General features: G+C 44.9%; 1 protein-coding gene across 3 annotated transcripts in view; it reads right to left on the bottom strand.

The window, feature by feature from the left end:
- The window catches only part of FOXK1 (forkhead box K1), a 51,218-nt gene that overhangs the window by 19,206 nt on the left and 10,379 nt on the right, over positions 1-21,633 (bottom strand). For all 3 annotated transcript variants that reach the window (XM_088147998.1, XM_088147996.1, XM_088147997.1), the window contains exon 2: positions 3,695-3,892. In XM_088147998.1, coding sequence (XP_088004124.1) covers positions 3,695-3,892 — 198 coding nt within the window. The remainder of the gene's footprint in view (positions 1-3,694; positions 3,893-21,633) is intronic.

Raw genomic sequence — 21,633 nt, 5'->3', positions numbered from 1 at the left:
AAGGAAGTATTAACACCCTGTCTCTAAAGCAGTGTTTCTCAACCTTGGGAACTTTAAGATGTGTGGACTTCAACTCCCAGAATTCCCCAGCCAGCCATGCTGGCTGGGGAATTCTGGGAGTTGAAGTCCACACATCTTAAAGTTCCCAAGGTTGAGAAACACTGCTCTAAAGCCTTACACCCAATGTTCCTGTCTTACATTTTCTGCAAATCTTGGCTTGCCGATGGTTTATATTCTGGCAGTTTGCAGACAAAGCATGATCTCACTGCAGGATGTTTCTACTGGCATTTTACACCCAGCCAAGTGCAGTTTCCCTTCTCTCCATGTTCTGTACAGAAGTAAACAAAGTATAAAATACCCCCCCCACACACACATGCTCGCTTGCTTTTTATTCTGTTGCTTGAAAAATCCAAATTCAAAACAAAGGCTTAACACTGAGAAAGCCAACTTCTCATGGAGTGGAGCAAAAAGTTAATTATTGCCTTGGCTTTAAAGTGAGGAAACAGCAACTTAAGGTTTAAGCAATATCCTAAGGGGGAAAAAAATGGGGGGAGGAAGACCAAGGAAGGGGCAGAGAACTCTTAAAAGCAACGGCAGGGTACTTTTCTAAAAAAAAAACCCTCCACCACCATGCTTTTGATTTAAAAGGTAGAGCGTTGGAAAAGAAAAGGAAATTAACAAGGAGTTGAAAATCCCTCTCTCTGAAAGATTAGGTGTAACCTGAGCCCAACACCACCTGAGATGGTACATCAGTGTTTCTCAACCTTGGCAACTTTAAGATATGTGGACTTCAACTCCCAGAATTCCCCAGCCAGCAAAGCTCCAAGCCCTGTAAAAAAGATGGTGGCCACATCCACTCAGTCTGGACCTGTGGATGGCCTTGACCTCCAGTCTAGTGTCCCCTCCCCTCCCAATAAGAATATTGTCCAGAGCAGTGTTTCTCAACCTTGGCAATTTTACAACAGCTGGACTTCAACTCCCAGAATTCCCCAGCCAGTTTACTGGCTGGGGAATTCTGGGAGTTGAAGTCCAGCTATCTTCAAGTGGCCAAGGTCGAGAAACATTGTGGTACCTCGTCCACCCTCTCCATGTTGGGACTGGCTCTGAACTGAGAACCACCATCGGATTCGTGGCGTTCCTCCAGACCCTGCTTTTGTTAACAATGGGCTGGATGAAAAGTTCAAGAGAACTCAAAAGCCTGCACACATTTCGGCGCTGTGCAGATTGCTTTTAATCAAAGGCCGCGGTGTTTAGATCGTCTTTCCTCGGAGACCGAGATGGTTCTGATTGCCTCTAAAAACAAAACAGAGGAAAACTTCCCAGCGTAAAAAAAAGAAAAGCAAGACATTTACGGAGAGGCAAGCTTGCGAGAGCTACGAGGAACCACAGGGCAGGGACGGCCTCACGGTATTTGTTTTGAACAGCCTCCGGATCGTGTTCCAGGAAAAGCTGCCCCTTAACTTAAACAAAACAAAACAAACTGGGGAAAAAAAAAAGAAGTAATCATAATAAAGTTGGGAAGCGGCTGCCAAGGAGGGAGGGAGGGGCGGTCTCCGATTTCCAAAAAGGAAACGAACTTGGGATCCCTGGAAAACTTTTTTCCGGAGACCAATCAGGCGGCTGCGGGGCGAGGGCGCACCAAATTAGGCAAGCGAATGGTGCCAAAGGGGTGGCGGGGGGAGGGACGGGGAAAGGGAGGAGAGGAAACCTGATCTCATGAGAACCGCTTCCCAGCACGGCCAGGAGGGGGAGGAACCCCAAGAGAAAACCGTCTGCCTTCCAGCAGGCGTAGCTGGCATTCCTCAAAACGGCACGGGAAGCCTGGCCGGGAGGGACGATGCCCCGTGCCACGGCCGCCCTGAGAAACCAGCATCTCTTCTCCCACTTTGGACCAGCGGGGTCTTCCCCCGCTCCCTGGTTTGCAAAGATTGCACCGGGGTACAGTCCCTTGGAATAAGGAGGCTCCGTTTCGCGGTAGCTTCCCCCGCGCAGGTCTACAGCCGTAAACCCAAGCTGGCAAGCCTCCGTTGGGAAAGGCTGTTGGGCAGCATAAAGGGAGGAATTCCATCTCAGTCCAACCAGCGTGGCCTCCCCTTGCGCCCCCATAACTAGCCAAGCCAGACACCCAAGAAAACTGGAGGGAGGGCATTTTCAAAGCCGTTTCTCTTTTTCTTTTAAAGAGCACCCTATAAATAATACAAGGATCCCAACGCACAGAAGGGAACTGATCTCATCCGCTTCTGAGAAAAAGAAAAGAGGGCATGTTTATACACCCAGGGATTCCTCCCTGCAGCAAGGAACCAAGAACGAAGGAATGAATGAGCAAGGAAGAAAGGCTGCAGGAAAGGAGGAGATCCTCGGGGCTCTTTTGAGGTTTTTCTCCAAGCTCAGAAAGATTGGCTTTTGCATCAGTCCAGTGGAAGTTAAAAGCGTTGAGTGACTTGTAGAACGAGGGCTGGAGCAATGTCCGAGGGCCAGAACACATTTTGGGGTGGAAAGAAGAGGACAGGAAAGGAAAGGAAAAGAAAATCTCTTATTAAAACTCAGTAACCACAAGGCGCTTGGGGGCTGCTCTGCCCCACCTCCACCTTAATCCTCTTTGGGTCAAAGGAAGGATGCTAGGAGGTCAACACGAGGCAGCTGTCAAAAGAGGATCCCCCTCATCTCTTTTACTTCCATTAAGTGCAGTTCAAAACAGTAGTAAAGATGTCGGGGTTAGCAGCGGCCTGTTTTTCCCACCCCTTTTCCGCCTCACTGTGTCCCACCCCAGGGCGAAAAGGAGAAAAAGGAGGCTATGAAATCAGATGAGGCCACCTGCTCTAGGTGACCCAGCAGGAAAGTCTGCAAATTGTAATTCCAACACATCTAGTGGAGCGTCCAGTGGAGCAAAGCTGATGGAGCCCGATTCAGCCCTCCCCGACGCCCCAGGAGATCTCCAGCATCTCAAGTTCAGAAGAGGCTTCACGCTTCCTGGGTCACTTGCCTCTGTGGTGGGAGATCTTGAGTGCCTCCCTCATCCAGGTTGGGAAATGACTTGTTTCCCATCAAGAACAGCAAGCTGAAGCCTGCCTGTGTCAACAGTGGATCTAGGGTGTGGCAGGCTCAATGTATCGCAGTTTGGGGCACGTGGTATTTGCTTCCTGAAGAAAGTGAAGTCACCACAGAAAGCAAAAAAACACAGAAGCCTTTCCCCTTCCAGCTTCAGCGCCATAGTTCCACCCATTCCTTCTAAGAAGGGGGGCAGAAGAGAACTGATGGCTTTATAGTTTCAGTTTCACATGACCTTTGACCAGCTCAGTCTCTGATGTTGCCCAAGATCATAACCAAACATAGGCTTAATCTTAGTCCAAGTCCCCCAATTCTCACAGATCAACGCTCTTTCTGGGAAACGTGGACAGACAACACGTGCGTTTTATTAGCAACAGGCTGAAGATTATCCTGCAAACTGAAACATTTGCAACCACTGGCCTTCCTTCACTGGAAGGGGACAGACGGACGGGTACCGTTCCTGACTAGTATTTCCAAGGTGGCACCTGCCTCTTGCATTTCCCTTCCAGAAAATCAGAGGGAGACCTGTGGGGAGGTGTTAATTTTGCCTCTCAAACAAAACGACGGAAATACGAAAGTTGGGAAAGGCGAAGTGGCGTTTGTGGACACGGCACAGAGCGTATCGCCGGAGAACAACGTCGCTTACCTGATGGTGCCGGTGGGAGAGGGCAGGGGGCTGACCAAGCTCCGGAGATCCGGCTCCGGAATGTGGATCTTAAGCGGCGAGATCTGAGGGTAGAGTGGTCGGAGCGGAGGAGATGCCGTTTCCTCTCTCACTTCCTCTCTATGGTAGAGTGATGTGAACTGGATTTTGATGACCGTGCTAGGAAATCGGATAACACATCTGAGAAAAAGAAAAAAAAAGGGTACAAATGAAGAGGTTGAACGTAACTTCGAGGTAACTCTCAGGCATCGATTTAAAAGGACGCAGAATTGGGAGCGCGCCGATGCAGACCACGGCTGGGCCGGTCCCAAATCCATCAATGGCGCTTTGGAGGCGCCATTAGCAACGATTAGCATTCTTGCCGATGTGGAGACCTTAAAACAAACACGCTCTTCTGTAAAACCGTTGATTTCTCCCAGTCTTTCGCGAGGAAGGCCGCTTCGCAGCCCACGAGCCAAGCGGGGCGAGCATTTGCCCCTGCTGCAAAGCGGAGCGCAGAAAGCTAACTCCAGCTCGACAAGCAGGAGCAAACTTCAGGCAGAAGTGCCACACCGCCAACCGTTCTGGCTGAACCAAGACGCGCATTTTGAAAGGTTCCTGTTTCCTTTCTGGAAGCCAAACTTCATCATTACTACTGTCCCAAGCTAAAATCCTAAAGTCGGAAACGTTCTACTCCTGCATGATACTGAAGACATGTCCTCTCTGTCGGGCGCCTCACCATTCAACCAGCAACATCGGGGTCTGAACTCCTCAATGTTTCTACATCATTTTTCCAGAAGCAGAATATGAATCAAGCTAAGAAATTTTTCATCCTGAGCTGCAACATTCATATATCTGGAAAAATGCTTTTGTTCTCTCTCTCTCTTTCCTTCCTTTTTTCTTTCTTTTCCTTCCTTCCTTTTCCTTTCTTTTTCTCCCTCCTTTCCTTTCCTTTCCTTTCCTTTCCTTCCTTCCTTCCTTCCTCTCTCATACCTGCTAGCCAAAGGGAGGGGGGGACTACTTTCCCGGAACAGCTCGACCCAGCTTACATCAGATTCTTCCTTTAGCAGTACTGTCATCCAGCTGTACGTGGGCCACGTACCCATCAAACACGAAATCAGGACAGACAGTTATGACGGACGATAGAGCTCACGAGTCAAGTTTCTGCCAGCACTTTTTCCTTATTGGGATCATAAAGAACGGGCAAGGTGGTGGTTGTTCTATCTCAACAGAGGCAACCTCCGAACGCAATTCCAGTTTGGGGAATGGAGGGGTGGGGATAGAATAGCAGAACAAGAGAGATTGCTTGCAGAGAAAAACCCACTGTTTGTGCACTCAAAGTAATAGTAATGATAACAAGAACAGCAGCAGCAGCAGCAGCAGCAAGTGAAGTACCCTCTGTTAAAGACTGCAATTAAAGGATGGAACAGCCCCATGGGCTAGGCCTGATCGCAACTCCTGAATTTCCCTGTCAATGTGGCTTTCCAGATGGGTTGGAATTTCAGCTGGCCTGGAATTCGGGGAGCTGAAATCAGACAAAAATGACCTCAGCGGTATGGGGGGTGGGGGCTGCTACAGAGTGATATCCATCTTAAAAGTGTAACTTGGAATATGAACGCATTATTTATTTATTATTGCATTATTTACATTAATTGAATACTTAATGCTTAGACCAAAGTTAGACGCGGAACCCTCTCAACTTCCAAAGAACGTTCCCTGCCCAGGGAAAACTTCCAACTCCTTTATTTCCAGTTTCAGTTGAACGTCCGTGTGTCGGGTTCCAATTCTGCTCTTCTGGCCTTCTCTCTCACGTCCCTTCAGGTCCCTTGAGGGCCAAACCTCCTCCAGACCCTCAATCTATGCCAATGGGGAGTCTTCATCCCAGCCAAACCGATCGCCCCTCATTTCTTCCTGCAAGCGCCAAGGGACGAAGTCCACCGTATTGCTGCTCCACGCATCACAGAACGGCGATCAGCACGCGATCTTGGTTTCACATGTCCCGGGACAGGTAACCTTTCCCTCCAATGCCCCCACCCGTGCCCCGATTCCCTCCTATTTCCCCAAGCTGCAAGACCCTTTGGCCACCCAGGCTGGAAGCCCACTTCTGTTTGGACCACAAAAAGGGAAATCGGTGAGATCCTGATTCAAAAGTGTCGCGTCAGCAGAGCGTAACCGAAGCGATGGAGCTGCGAGAAGAGGAGGAGGAACTTCTCCTTTACTTCAAAAGGAATCTACGTTCGCTCAAGGTTGACTCCTCCGTAGGCGCACTGGTGGCCGGCCGGGGGAGAGCTACGGCCACATCCGAAATAGGAGTGCCGTCCTCAAAGAGCGCGCCGCGATTCTTTGTGAATCCCTTCCGCCAAACGTTCAAAACTCAGCTATGCCCCCCGGGAACGCATGCAAAACCAAAACAACAAAGGGCTGTGCAGAAGAAAAACAGCAGTGTTGAAAAACTGAGAAGCAGGAAGTGGAGAGGACGGCGTGTTTTTTTTTACTTAAGGGAAGCACTGTAGAAAAGAGAGGAAAAGAGAGAGGGGGGGGGGAAAAGCTGAAAGGCATCTGAAAAAGCCTCTTCGCTGCGGGCCCCCACCCCCCTTTTTTTGTTTTTACAAGCACATTTTCAACAGCTCACTGGGCAGCAGGAACTACAGGCAAGACTACATAAATAGGAAGGCTTCCATAAATCACAGGGAAACTGTAAATTCTACCGACATCTTAGCATTACTCATTCCTCGGAAATATGTGCATTGCAACCGTTTGTTTACACTCAGGGATTTCACGGCGGTTGCAGCAACGTTACCTCTAGGCCATAAGCCTCGTTTTCTAGCCTGCTTAGTAAGCACTGGGGTGCTCTGAAAAAGACCCCCCCCCCCCCGCTGATTCTGGGCACTCCATCAGGACGTGCTGCAGATTTTGCAGCTCCATTATTGAATGCAAATTATCTGTCTCCCAAGCCAGGCAGTCACTTCTGCACTTTTGTCTACCCGGTGAAACTGAGTTTGGCAAAAGGGAACTTCTTTTCAAAGAGAGCAGCATTCTGGAAAAATTCTCACGGGTCGGCCATGGTGCGTTTGCGCTTGCTCATACTGAGAGGAGCAAGAGGTCTGTTCGAATATGCCGTCTTTCGCCATGCAGACAGGTCGCGATTAGCGCAAATTGGAATAATGCGATGTTCGATTTAGTGCAAACTGTAAATTAATACCAGGTTGCGTTTCATGCAACCCGAAATTCAGTGTGATGTGAGGCTAGGGCATGCACGGCTGCAGTTTTACACGCTGCTAATCTTCGTGTGTGCAAAATGGAGAAAAGGCGAGAAAAACAGCAATGTGCAAGTGAAGGAGTTCATTCTCACGGAATCGGAAGACTTCTTTCGAGCTGTAGAAGCCAGGAAGCAAAAAATTATGGATGCTCGAAGCACGCAAACTCGCAGAGATGGATGAAGCCCTCTGCATCCACCAGCAAACGAATGAGGATTTAAAGAAAGAGAAAACAATTCCGTCTATGCTGCTAAAATATTCTGAGAGACAATAAAGGTGTTTTTGTCAGTGTAAGCTGACCTTTAGGAAGGATATTTAGAATTGTTTTGTTTTTATTTTGCTTTTTATAACTACTTAGTGACTTCATTAACCATAAATTTAAAGTATATTCTTTTTATCCTTTACTATAATACTTCATTAACATACACATAAAAATGTATGTTTAAAATTTTTCACAGCCTATTTCCATCAAGCTGGAACCAACTACAGGTAGTCCTTGCTTAATGACCCCAATTGGGACCAGAGTTTAGGTTGCTAAGGGGTGCGGTCATTAAGTGAATCATCATGTGACTGCACCTGATTTTACAACCTTTTTTGCAGTGGCCATTAAGTGAATCACCGTGGTTGTTAAGCAAATCACATGGTCATTAAGCAAATCATGCGGTTCCCCATTGCTTTTGTTTGCCAGAAGCTGGCTGGGAAGGTCACAAATGGCAATCACGTGACCCCAGTACACTCCAACCGTCATAAGTGCGAGCTGGTTGCCAAGCACCCGGATCGTGATCGCGTGACTGCAGGGATGCTGCACCAGTTGTAACTTCGGGCACTGGTCATGAGTCACTTTTTAGCACCACTGTAACTTTGAACGGTCACTAAATGGACGTTAAGCGAGGACTACATGTACCCTATTTTCCATACAAATATCACTTCAACAGTTGGGGTCCTGCTCTTCAGCCATCGTTGGAGAATTTCTCCACCCCCGAGAAATCTAGGAGAAGTCCCTAGCCCACAGATTTGTTGGGGAATTTTGACAGGCCATTCGTACTCAGCTGTAATATTTTTCTTCCATGGCAAAATCATGAATGAAACTAGTCAAAGAAAGAGCCCCGTGGAATTTCACCGTGTCAGAGATCGTTCCAGGTTTTTCATTATTCTCCTTTGGAGCACAGGATTGTTACAGAGCAGATAAATGTGTTGCTCAGATCACGGGCCAAATCTTGGCAAATGCCTCATTTCGCGACTAGCTTTCCCTTGCAGACTGAGCGGGGTCCGTAAAGATCAAGAGTTACAAGCTCACTTGGCTCTATGTCCAATTCTATTCTGCAGAAATGTACCTTTTAATAAAGGCCCTGTTGTTCTTTCCCCACACCAAGAAACCCAAATCTAGACACACCCGAACTGAAATGGAACTCTGTTCTAATATTTGGCCTTTCAAATAATTCCATGCTCTTCCCAAGTACAAATGCGTCTTACCTGCCTCTCTAAGTTGTGGTTAGAAAAGAAATCTTTAAAAGTCCGATGTTTTTTAAAAAATGAACCACTTGGATGAGATTTCCAATCCCCAGAGGCGACCACAGGAAGCTTTCTGAGCGTGCATCAATATCAAAGCATGGCATTTTACTTCCCTTAGCATGGTGACAGTTATTCGCAGCTCTGATAATGGCACATGACATCTGGACAGATTTAACAGCTCAAAGCTAGATTTGTCTCATCTGGGCCCGAAGAAAAATGACAACAAAATGAAATACGATGCTGTTTATTTTTTGCATTCCAGTTGCAATATTTTGGCCAATCTGGAAAAAAATTACATTTGTTCTTGGCCTGAAACTAAGCGCTGAATGCTCTTCGGCTGAAAGAAATGTTCCAGCCAAACCCCAAATGGCTTGAAACAGTGGATAGCGTTTGTAGCTAGGGCAATCATGTTAACAAACAACTGATGCACACTCAGTAAATCTGCCACTTGTCATCTAGGATCTGAAATATTTAAGTAGCTTAATGCAAGATGTCACTTCACACTTTCTTTGAATCGGTTCTCAAAAATCCATCTTTGTGATTCTCTTGGCAATTCTTTCTTGTGAAGGCTGAATATATGGACCTGCAGTTGTTTAGATCGGTTGTTTCTACCCGAGAACCTCTTGTGGACCACATTTCAACCTCAAGTCCTTTAGGACAAGGATGTTTCTTACTGCTAAAGTTAACTAACAAAAGCAAAGTACATACTGATGTCCACTCTTCTGCCAGAGTGGAGAAATGTCTCCATTCCCAACTGGACTTGGAAGTCAGAAGACAGCAAGTCACCTGTCCGGGGAAAAACTGGACATTTTCTCCAGCTATGCTAAACTACAAGTGTAATACACATATAAGAGGCTTGTCTGTGACATGCATAGACCCTCACAGTCACCTTCTGAACCAGTGTTTTACAATCTGGTGTCTTCCAGAAATCTTCCCCTCCATCTCATTGGGGAATTTTGGAAATTGTAATGTTAGCACATCTGGAGAACTCCAAACTGAAGGCTCTCTGAAACCTGAATACATCAAGCACATTCAAAATCACAACCCCAGGATTCATAACCAACAGAGGCCAAGGAGAAGCCAAAGAGCTCAAACACTCATCACGTATCTGAGAATATTTTCAGCAATCTTGTAAAACACAAGAAGTAGAATCCAAAATTCTAGCCCATGAGGTTACATTATATGAAGTCTTCTACCTCTGGTAGACCATCTGCTCTTTTAGCATAGCCAAGCTGGCTGTGTTCTCCCATGTTCTCCACCATAGATGTTCCTTGGCAGCAAAGTTAGAAAATATGCAAACTTTCTGGTCTCAATCATTCTACTTTTCCAGCAAGAACAGGGCTTCTTCCACTCAAATACAATGAGTGTCAGCATGCAGACACTTTGTTTTGAAAATACTGAGCAGGATAATATTGTCCCAAGATTGCCAAAAGCTGGTCATAGTCATTACTGACCACTTGTGGTCTATCAGCCAGGGAGAACTTCCAAGCAAACTGCAGAGAACAATTCAGCCAAATACAAGAAACAGCTGCTGAAGCAACTAAGGATATCACTATCATGTGTGTTATGAAAGTCCTGAAAGGCAAAAAAGAAAAAGAAAAAAAGGAACCAGGCTTCCGAAAAGAAACTGTTCAAATGTTAAATCTTAACTGGAAGTATCTTGAAAACACCATCATGCTAATGGAATGCAAAATTCTGCCGATTATGCACCAAGAGTGGCCAAGCCACATCGATTCTTCTTTCAGTTCAGGCCTTTGATTTTCCAAAGATCACCCAACATGCTAACCTTAGTTAGTTTTCTGGTTTAGCATACGGTGCAGTTCTAGTTTATTCTATGGAGCGAGGTGCAAAATGAGAACCTGGGGTTAACCAAATAACCACAATTAAGTTAAGCTTGGTTATATTAGGTGAGCAAAATCAAGGAGTTGTCTAGCTGTGTTGCCTTCAATGGGCCTTATTATAAACCTTTTAATGTATTACTCATCCAGTTAAGTGTCTTTTGAGCTGAGCTCAGCCCTAGGGCAGTGTTTCTCAACCTTGGCAACTTTAAGAGGAGTGGACTTCAACTCCCAGAATTCCCCAGCCAGCATGGCTGGCTGGGGAATTCTGGGAGCTGAAGTCCACTCCTCTTAAAGTTGCCAAGGTTGAGAAACACTGGCCTACAGATTATTCAAGTCCATGAAGTTTTCCTGGTAACAACATGAAAGCATTCCGCCCTTCCCTTCTTCTCATTCTTCCTACCCTCCTGCATCCAAATATTCACAAGACCTGGCTCTCTTTGCTTCCAAGGCTGAACTGGTCTCCCAGGTGCCATCATGAATTACTGGAAGATATTAAGCAGGCACCAGGCGGGTCTCTCTTGGGAACGCACAGGACAACCGAGCAAGGTCTATGGAAAAGGTCCTAGGGAAGCTTTGGGGAGAAAGAGTGCCATGCAAAATCTTTAAGCAAGCAAGCAAGCAAATAATTCAAAAATTAAATCTCCACTGCTCTTTCAACCTCAGCCCTGTCATTTCTCAAGGCCTGTTCCTATCAAAGCAATTACCCTGGGAGCCCCGAACAGCCCAGGGACAATTCCCCGGTTGGAAGGCCGTCAGACCGGACTCCCCGTAACATTAACTAAAGCATCTCTTCTGAGCTACCTGATTGCAGACCACATTCTTGGACCATGAGGTAGAGGAAAGAAGCTGAAAAGAGTGCAGTTTCCCACTTGGCAGTGGAAATGTATTCAGGGCTGCTCCATCCACCCCGCCCGCCCCTCCCCCCCAGCCCCAGCCCCGATCTTTTAGCAGCGATGGATTCAGGGAAGAAAAATATTTAATAATCACCCTTTCCTGAAATAGAGCCTGTGCTCGTTCCGGTTCCAGTTCCATCACGTTGTTTAACCAAGCAAGTCATAACAACGTGTGGCCAACTCTTTTTCTCCCCAAGTTAACATCAGCATCGAAAACCCCCGAGAAATTATTTTAAAAAGGAAAAACAACTCTGTGCTTTCCAAAAGGGGGAAAAACACTTTGTTTTATTATGGCTTCAGCTGCAAAACACTTTTTTCCTCATTTTCCTTCCAGGTGGATGAGATTCCTGGTTGCAGGAGGGCAACTGCGGGATGGTAAGTCTGCTGGATGGGAGTCTGAGCCGTCTCCCCCTTTATGCCCTTAACAACATCCAAGCCATCTTCCTCTTGCTTTGCAGCAGAGCAGATTTATTTAAAATACTTATAGGTCACTTTTACCCAAAGCTCCAAAGCAGGGCACAACATTTGCAGCGTGCTACAAAGTTGATGCACAATTCAGAGATCAAAACAATCCTATTTTAACTCCACTTCCCAATACCAACTATATAAAAGAAAGGGGAGGTTCACCTACCATGCCAAGCTATACTTTGGTGCTATGTGAACACAATCACTGTATTTTGCAAAGCTAAATACAGGAATTTGATTTTATTAAAAACAGACCAGCTTTATGTACTGCACGATTCATTTAAGAGATGGTTGGATCGCAATTAATGTTGATAGAATATCTCTTTCTCATTTGCAATACTCTAAATTATCTAAACAATAGAATGTCAATCATTTTTCATTAATGCTGTATAAATATCATGGTATCGAAACAATGTAATGAATCGAGATTAATAACATAATAAATAAAAATTTTTAAAAAGAGATGGTTTGATCTACCATGGTTTATTATATAAATTGCAACTGATTGGATTCATCCCACATTATAAGTCATAAACTAGTTTACAAGCTGCAATGCAAGTTTCTGCAAAATCCCACGTTGAAACCAAAACCAGCATTTGATGGCTGGCACGTTATTTAACCCTTGTGACAGTCTCAGAATTATACTTTCAAAAATGAACTGAAAGCACTTTTATTCAAATAAGCAGAATTACCCCCTTCTCGGAATACTGTATATGCATGGGCAAACCCAGATTCTTCTGACATGAATGAACAGGCTCTTGAAGGTGAGGTTAAGACCTGGGCCAGAAAAAGGCATGAAGTTGCAGAAGGAAACAAAGCACAGGCGATAGCCATAGGTTGTGAATACACAAGCCAACTCATTAAATTCACACCAATTCCAACTGGGATCCAGATTGTATTCAACGTACGCAAGCGTGATCTCTTTTCCTCACTGACCTGTTTTGTTCTCCTCGCCAGTAGTTCAAGGAGAAAGTGCAAATAAGTACGTTTCTGGATTCCATCAAGAGTTTCCACATTGATTTACCCATTGGCAACCTGTCTGTCCTCTTAAAGAATATAAGGGTTGTACGGTGACTGTTCCCACTGGGGAAGTAATGAACCTGCACACCACAAGCTTTCAGCAATCAATGCCTGCTCAATAAAAAGGATAGGAACAGGGAGAAGGAGGTAACATTCAGAGTCTTCCTGGTGACACCAAGGCACCAACAATTATTGACACTCAAGATATATTTTAAGGACCAGCACAAGCCTGTTTTCATACAAACCACATAGCCCAACAGCTTACTGTGTGCTCCTCAAACGTCCTCAGCAAAGTAATACGTGCACGATCACATAAACTTAATGCAGCTTCAGAATATTTGCTTGCTAAGGTCTAATTATGTCCTTGGATGCAACTGTTAGGAATGCTAGTTTCAAACAGATTTGTTGAAAAGTGTTCTATTATGGGACAACCTTCACTCCAGATTTTAAAGGGGGTTTCGGAGAGAACGCAGATGGTGCAGTCACTCAACCTTCTTCACAGAGCTTCGTTTTGTGGAGAAGATTGTCTCCAGATGAAGCGATCTTCTATTTAACACAGTCTCCATTCCCCAAAGCAAGCTACAGTGAGGAACATTTCAAACAGATCCTAGGCAGGAATATTTGCATTCCGGTTTGATGACTCAACAAAGACCATCACAGCCTTTTCAAAGACAGGCCCGTCATTACAATCTGGCAGCAGCTTGGTGTCTGTCCATCAATGGCAACTCAAGGAAACAAAAAGGAAACAGTTGCACGGTTGTGTCTGATTTCAAAATACCGGTTGCATAACATTTCATTCATTCAGAACTGTACTTGTGGTGGACAACGCTCATCGCAGTTACTCATATGCTGAGCCGAGACTGATTCAGGGTGAGAATTCAAAGTGATGGAAGACGAGAAGGCTATGGAATCAGGATGGCCCAGGCATCATAGCTTTCTCAGGAAATCTTCTGTGAAACTGCAGTTAGCCTCCTGAAAACTTATGGGCTGGGTTCACACCTTGCACTATTGGGGAGTATGCAATCTCATTGACTTGAGGGAGCACCAGGCTTTGTGTGGCATGTTCAAGAACCCATTCAAAAAATGGGCATGGCCAACTATTTATGGAGTAATGTAATGTGTGAACCCAGCCTACATGTGGGTGAAGCAGAAGGATGGATGAAACAGATATGGCAAGTGAAGGAATGAAAAAAATATAATGAAAAATGCAGACTTACAACCATCCAAGCACATACGGTGCTAGGTGGAACATGCCAAATTAGTTAATTCTTCACCAATCTATTTTTAATGAAATGAAATCCATATACAGTCCATCGCAAAAGGACTCCCGTCTTTTGTTCTGTTCTGAAGAATTCTATTCTTAGATATGGGTGTGTCCACACATCTTCACACCATCTAAACGTTTTCAGCATTTTGTATACGGCACTTCCTCACAGTTAAAAACAGCAAATTCACCTTCCCGATGATCTGGGAGAAGGATCATCTACGGCAATTTCAGAGAAGAGGAATTCCTGAAACCAAGCTATGTTCCTTGGGTACAGCTCAGCCATTGTTTCTAATATTTACAAAGCACTCGGAGTTTTGTGTTTGTAAGAGGAAAAGAGAGAAAGAGGGAGGGAGGGAGTTTATATATGGCTGACTCAAATAAAAACGTACGTTACTTGCAAATAATCAAATGTGAAGAGGATGTGGAACAACCATTCTGCATTAAAAAGTAGGTTGGGTTTGCTCACCACCACACCACACCATGCTTAATCATGATAGTTTAGTCAAGGCTGCTGGAATTACAAAAACATAAGCAACGGCTTCCAAACACAATGACTGTGTCCAAAGAATGTGTGTTAAGCCAAACCCAAACCACAGTTCTGATCTTAGATGATGCCTACCCCAACCTTGGTTATCGCATCTTAGAAGAGGCCTTCTCTTGTCTGAAAACAGAAGTGGCCTAACTATCACTCATTTGGCTGTGGCTAACTGTACAGGGCCTTTGTGCTACGTTCCACGCACTTCGAATTAGCAAACACAACTCCTTAATTGGCTACTGAGATGAATCCACATCTGTGAGCTGTCTGACAACAGTTACCAGATTTGTTTTTGTAATTAGTGCGCTCTGGAAATTTGTTCAAGCACCTCTTTGTCGTACTAATCGTCTGAATACTGCAACGCTCGGTTCCCCGTTATCTGAGCACAAAAAGATCACCCCCTCCCCATGTCCACTAACCCTGGTCATTTCTCCTTCAATAGTGACCACAAAGAGTTTTCTAACTCTTCCCACTGAGTTTTCTAACTCAACCTGGCCTGATGACATTCCCTAGTTGGGTAATGAAACGTCTGCAAGTCAACTGCCAAGCTCAGAGAGCACCAAGAACTCCGGAGTTTTCTAAGTTGTAGTAAAACCCGATTGCTGGATGGTATTCACGGAGTCTGACCCGATTGCTAGGGGGTTGTTTTTGGTGATTCGGTTTTAGTTCTTCAAAATGAATGGGGGCATTCTCTGATGGAACCATGTAGCTGCCCACAGGTTGTGCATATGTATTCTGATAAACTCCCCTTTCGAGGAGGTTGAGGAAGACATCTTTGTCCAAGACCACCCATTATGTTCACAGCCTTAGCAATGATGGAGGACTGGGGAGAACACATGTGCTCCAACCCTTCTGTTAACCATCAGCCTCCAGCAAGTACCCAATATTTGGAACAACGCAAATGGAATGGTGCGTAGCGCTTGGCTATTGCTTTCTGTACTCTCCCTCCCAACCTTCCTGTGTCAATAAATCTTAACGTGGCTGTTTGAACAATGTTTAATAATAAACAGACTTAAACAGAGAAGAGAATAGGAGCCCTGAAAACACCGAAGACCAATGCCTGGTCTTAGATGAATCATCTCTAGATTCTTTCAAGACTGCAATGATTTTAGCCAGCAGCTGGTTCCTGGGAGTTCTCCATTTAGGCTCTCTTGCTAGCAAGAAAGAGACAATGAGGCTACTGAACCTGCCTTGGATACTCAATTTATGCTTCCAAATAGAAAACAGAAGCTTCTGTGATTTCAATTTCAGAACTTGAGGTCTTCCATATTTATTGCAGCCTATCTCAAATGTCTGGGTATATAAGAATATAGTTCTCTGGAAGGGTCTCAGCAGGGAAATTAATTTAATGTGCATAACACAGCTCTTGTTTCTCTCAGGTAAGCGCAGCTGTTTTTATCCATATATTGTGTATGTAAGTACTACTGATTCTGGAAGCCAGATTGAAGCTTGGTTAGCAACACAAACACACGTGCAACTTGCTGGGAAAGAGGGGTGGGTCAATCCTTCTCTAGCAGGATAAGCTACTGATGGCACAGCACCAGTAGCTTAATGATTCTGCAGATAAAATAGTATTTAATACTTAAAACTCTACCTCCTATAATTCCTAGTCAGCCTGTTTTGGCCATGCTGATTGAGAATTATGAATTCAGTATTCTACTACAATATTTGCAAAGATCTAGATGACCACCGGAGGCCAGCAAAGAGAAACAGAAAACTCTCAACACTTTGCTGCCATCTTCTGGTCATCTGAAGTTTTGCACCCAAGATCTGGTGGCCCTAAGGGAAAGGACCTGGGAGAATGAACCAGAGACTAAGCTCACACAACACCCTAGTTCACAACCCTGACATGCCACAATTGTTTGGTTCATACAATACGTTCAGCCAAAATGAAACAAACCATATAACAGCTTAACAAAATGCATATATCCAATCTATGCTTGTTCAGCAAGCCACAAGGCAAGGTTTGGCACTACGTGTGAAAGCCGCCATCAGGAAGGCAGCAAACTACAGCTTGCTACAGCCTCCAGCCTGGCTTGCAAGATTGAGACCTGGTTCACACCTAGCATGAAGCTTTAATTTGCTTACCTAAGATTTAATGAGTAAAGCAGAACTGGCAGAGTTCACACAGCTTGTTAAAGCACAAAATATGATTCACAAATCACAGTGGGTGTGTTCACACAACATGCTAAGCCACAGTGAGTCTATCTGGTGTCAGCTTACAGATCGAATGCCCCCTTACTCAAACCTGCAATATATATGTTCTGGGGCCAAAGAGCGAAGGAAGTAATTCGTCTATGATATTATTCTTTCACTGCCCCAAAGCAACAAAATTTGAGTGCCATGCATATTGTTTCCTCCACTCCCCCAAGACATAACAAAAGAATATCTAATATTCTTGGGCATAATGATCTGCTTTGGTATGTAGGAGCAAATGAGGAATTTTCCATTTTATACTCTCCCCAAGTCTTCAGGCACTTTCACACTCCAGAGGAGCAAAATGCAACTATTTTCTCAGAGCCCAGTTCATAAAGTAGCTTGATAGCAAAATCTCCAAGGGAGAGTCATTGTGTTGGCATCTTTGCTGGATACACCAGACTGGTTTAATTGTTATGTAAATTACACATGCTATGCCATCAACTTTCTTCTTAATGGGCCATTCATCACTGCAAAGTTTTCTTTGAAGGAGCCAGCTGCTCTTCCTCAGAAGTCCCCCCCAAACATTTCAGATTTTTTTTTTTAAATGTGGAATTACCCTGAAGTAAATCAGAGCTGGAGAAATCTCACATTCACGAGCTCACTCGGTGGGTCCATGCCGGTGGGAAATAAACTAACCATTAAATAGACTCAAGGAAACTGACAGCTCTGATTCACAAGCCAGTTAATCCAAACTACCTGGATGGCTCTACAAACAAGGTTCCTATCTGCTGCACTTTAAACCAGGGTTTCTCAACCTTAGCCACTTGAAGGGGGGTGGACTTCAACTCCCAGAATTCCCCAGCCAGCATGGCTGGCTGGGGAATTCTGGGAGTTGAAGTCCACCCATCTTCAAGTTGCCAAGGTTGAGAAACACTGATTTAAATGAAAACCACCACAATTCTACTGTGCAAGAAACCAAACCGCGCCACCCAATATAAGGGGATCAGCATGCCCACGTGTGTACCCACCATGTTTCCTCTTTCACATTGTGCAATAAGGAATTGTGCAAAGGGTTCCAAAACCAGGGATTTGGTTTTAAGCATCGTGTTTGACTATTGCAATGTCCTTGATGTGAGGGGGAGGGGGCGGCGCTACCCTTTTGCATGGCCTGGAAGCTCCTAATCCTTGCAAACTTTATTTTATTTATCACATTTTTATATGCCGCCCATCACACTATACAAATGAGAACGCAGCCTGTTAGAGAAATCTCTGCAAAGTTTCCAAGGGACCCCATTAGTCCTGTGCTAAAAGGGACACGCTGGCTGCTATTCCTGAGTCCAGATTCCTGCAGGATTTCTACTTATTTATATATATTTCAAATTTAGATACCGCCCATCTCACAAGAAAGTGACTCTGGGCGGTTTACAATAAAAACGGCAAATAAATATTAGTTAAAATAGAATAGAAATAATATAAACATCCAATAAAACTCATAGATACACACATAATCATTTGCTCTTCCCATTCGCTGAGATTGGAAGAGGTTTAAATGCGGTTTCCACAGGCCTGTCTCGTGTTTCCTGTCAGTTGCCAGGTTCTTCTGCACGCATCCTTTGCCCAGTTGAGGAATCTCATCATAAAAAGCCCTAAAACGCATCTTTTTAAAGAAGGCTCTTCAGGGTAGCCGATGCTAAATGTAATGCCTTCCCTCTGCTTTTATGTTGTAACTGCCGAGATTTCTGTCATGCCCGACCACCTTTAATAAACGTTTCCATGAAAAAGATCAAGCGGGCCTTTCTGGGTACACCGGCTCACTGTTTACAGAAACGACAACTAGGGTTTTTAGAGATACGTGGTGGTGAAATGGAGAGGATGTGAATCATGCAAAAAACAAAGGTGCTGTGACTCTGGGTAAACTTGAAAAGGTAAGGCGGGTTAGAGACTCTTTGGAGGAGAGACTAGGAGGAGATTTTTAGGGCTACAATGTGAAGTTGAAAAACATTTCAGAAGACGGCCACAGAGTGTGTCCACGAAGTCGAGCTGGACTTGAAGGAGACTTTCCCTTATTGCCTAAGACAGTGTTTCTCAACCTTAACAACTTTCAGATGTGTGGACTTCAACTCCCAGAATCCCCCCAGCCAGCCATGCTGGCTGGGGGGATTCTGGGAGTTGAAGTCCACACATCTGAAAGTTGCTAAGGTTGAGAAACACTGGTCTAAGAGCTCCACGTGTTGGGTAAGCCACCATGAGATTTCAATACCTTTACTGTCTCCCTTTCTCCTCCCCCTACATCAAAAGTCAATATTCTGCAAGTCTGCTAATTTATTTGTATAAATGTATATAAACACATGCACATTTCATCTCTCCTCTAAGAAGTCAATCCAGGGTACATTTATTATCTGGAAGTTAGATTTGCAGCCTGCCTTTGTTTCAGGAGCTCAAGGCAACATACATGGAACAGTAGTCCATTTTTCTACTCAATGAGGTAGGATGGGCTGAGAGAGAGAGAAGGATGGGCCCATGGTCATCCAAGGAGCTTCCATGGTGGAGGAGTGACCTGAACCTAGGTCTTCCTGCTCCTAGACCAGCCCCTTCACCAGTAAGCAGTATGGCTCTTAAGATGAGAGAAACAGAGAGGGCCAAAGTCCACCAAGAACCTTTTGTGGCTCAAGGTGAACTAGAACCTGGCTCTCTCCACTGCCAGCCCAATGCCATCACCAGCACCCCCTGGTTCTCTACATGGAAGTCTTTCCTAGTTTTATCCCCAATACAGTCCTGAAAGTTAGGTGGGGCTGAGAAAAAGTGACTGTCTCAGAAGCCTCACAATCAATTAATCAAGTTGCTAGTTTGGCGCACGTGGGCTTTTAGTTTCAGCAATGACCTAGAACTGTACACTGGTTCTCAATAAATTCTTCTTTGAACCTACGTCGGTTTCAATGGGAGTTGCATTCATTGGGAACTGAGCCTTGCAGATTCTTACAGACTGGTCCAAAGGACATCCAGCAAGCTCTGTGTTCAAGTGGGGATGATCCAACCCCAGTATGCTTACGTTACAACCCTGGTTGTTGAGTTACTATCCTATTCCTAGATTTCCCACGTTAATTTTATTGGAAAGACATTGAGTACAAGAACGCTGTCCATAATGTTCTCAAAACTGAACAGAATGGGCCAAATTTGGTGGAACAGGAGAAGCCAGCAAACAGAAGATCAAGTTTGAAAATGGGCCCAATCAAGCTGGTGTAAGCCTCCCACCTCCTGATCACATGACCTAAGGTAGCATACACAGCCTGCCCGTGTTTCCCGGGGCGCACCAACACACAAAATGCAACACAATGGGAGAATGGCAACACCCCCCCCCCAAAGATACACACAAGATGTTACTTCATTCCATACAATAGGGTTCCTCAACCTTGGCCAGTTTAAGACAGGTGGACTTCAACTTCCAGAATTCCGCAGCCAGCAAGGCTGGCTGGGGAATTCTGGGAGTTGAAGTCCATCCGTCTTAAAGTGGCCAAGGTTGAAGAACCCTGCCATACAAAATACAGATGCCTTCTATCCATACTATTGCTAGGGGAATTAGAAAGAATTCCAGAAGCCCTGCTCTACATCCTTTTCTTACTTTAATTTCTAACTATTTCTCGTTGTATGGCACCGCGCTGAATTTCCACACACAACCTAATATTCCTTTCTCATTTGCTCATTTTGACTGCACGCACCAGATGGATTCCTGATTAGAAAGAATTATCACTGTCCGCAAATATTGTTGCGCTCACAAGGAAACAAAACCTGCTAATTTTACTTTATGTGTCTAAACCTATTACACAAGATCTGCACACACTGAACGTAAGATACTGAGGCATTACAGGAAACTCGCTTACCGACCGGGCTCGGCAGAAATTTTCGGCAATCACCCCGTCGAACGGGGTTCTTAACCTTTTGGTGCCACGGAGCCCTTTGAGACCTGGTGACACCTACAGACCCTTCTCAAACAATTGAGAACTTTGCTGCAGAACTACTGAATCTTGACCTTGAAAACAAGCAGAGTATAAATGTTAGTGGGACTGTCCAAAAGAAACTGCACAGAAACAAAAATCTTAGCAAAGATGCCCAACGTTATGCTCTCCAAAATGTTTTTAACGTTTAATAAAAACATGTGCTTCATGAAACATGAACTGCCACCAGGAATGCCCAAGCACACCCCAGTGAGCTGTTCCAGCTGTTCCTCTTTAAACAAAGAGGCTGATGTGGAGAACCGTTCTTGGATATTAGAAAAGGAGGTGTCACAAAAGAGTCGCCTGATGCCCTAACACATGCTCTGAAGCCATCACCTTCCACTTCAAAACCATAAGGGCTTGCAAGATCCCACGAGACTGGCATGAACATACTCAAATTCTCCCAAACATGAAGGCCATTGGACGGAGAGCAACAACAGAATTCAAACTATCTACATTAAAAGCAAGGGGTCTCTCTGCTACAGAATTCCTCCATACTGAACTCTGAAGATACCATCTCAATTTAACCCAAGAATGCCCAATCTTTGGGACCCGGTGACCCCGCTTGAAATAGCGGCTGGGAAAATGAAACTGGTGGCCCCATTTGAAATGGCTGACACAAGGAAGGGCTCAACGGAACTGATACTGGTTTACTAGAATGCCAGCTATCCCTGTCTTGAGCAAAGTGCTCTCTACTCCCTGCTTCCCACTATTTAACATTAAGATGATAGAAAAGTGTAGAAAGTAAGGAAGAGGTCTTGATGGAGATACACAAGGTCCGTCGCCTAGCCAAAAGGGGCTGAAGCATTTTTGAAGCCCAGGAGGACAAGATCATATTTGGAAGCAGACACCTCCCTAATTCACTGGAGTATATGGAGGAGGAGGAGGTCCAGCACTTCAAGACTTGCAAGATTCTGCTATCGCTGCCCATCTCCCTAAAAGTAGTTTCAGCCTCATTGTGGAGTTGATTTCACAGCCTGGCCTACCTAGTGGGGCTGACGACAAGGCCTGAAATGTGGCG

This window comes from Python bivittatus, unplaced genomic scaffold (assembly GCF_059951505.1).
Source record: "Python bivittatus isolate LINGU-HERP-01145 unplaced genomic scaffold, Pbiv_v1 ctg000560_np1212, whole genome shotgun sequence".
Lineage (NCBI taxonomy): Eukaryota > Metazoa > Chordata > Lepidosauria > Squamata > Pythonidae > Python > Python bivittatus.
This window is presented reverse-complemented; position numbering and strand designations above follow the sequence as displayed.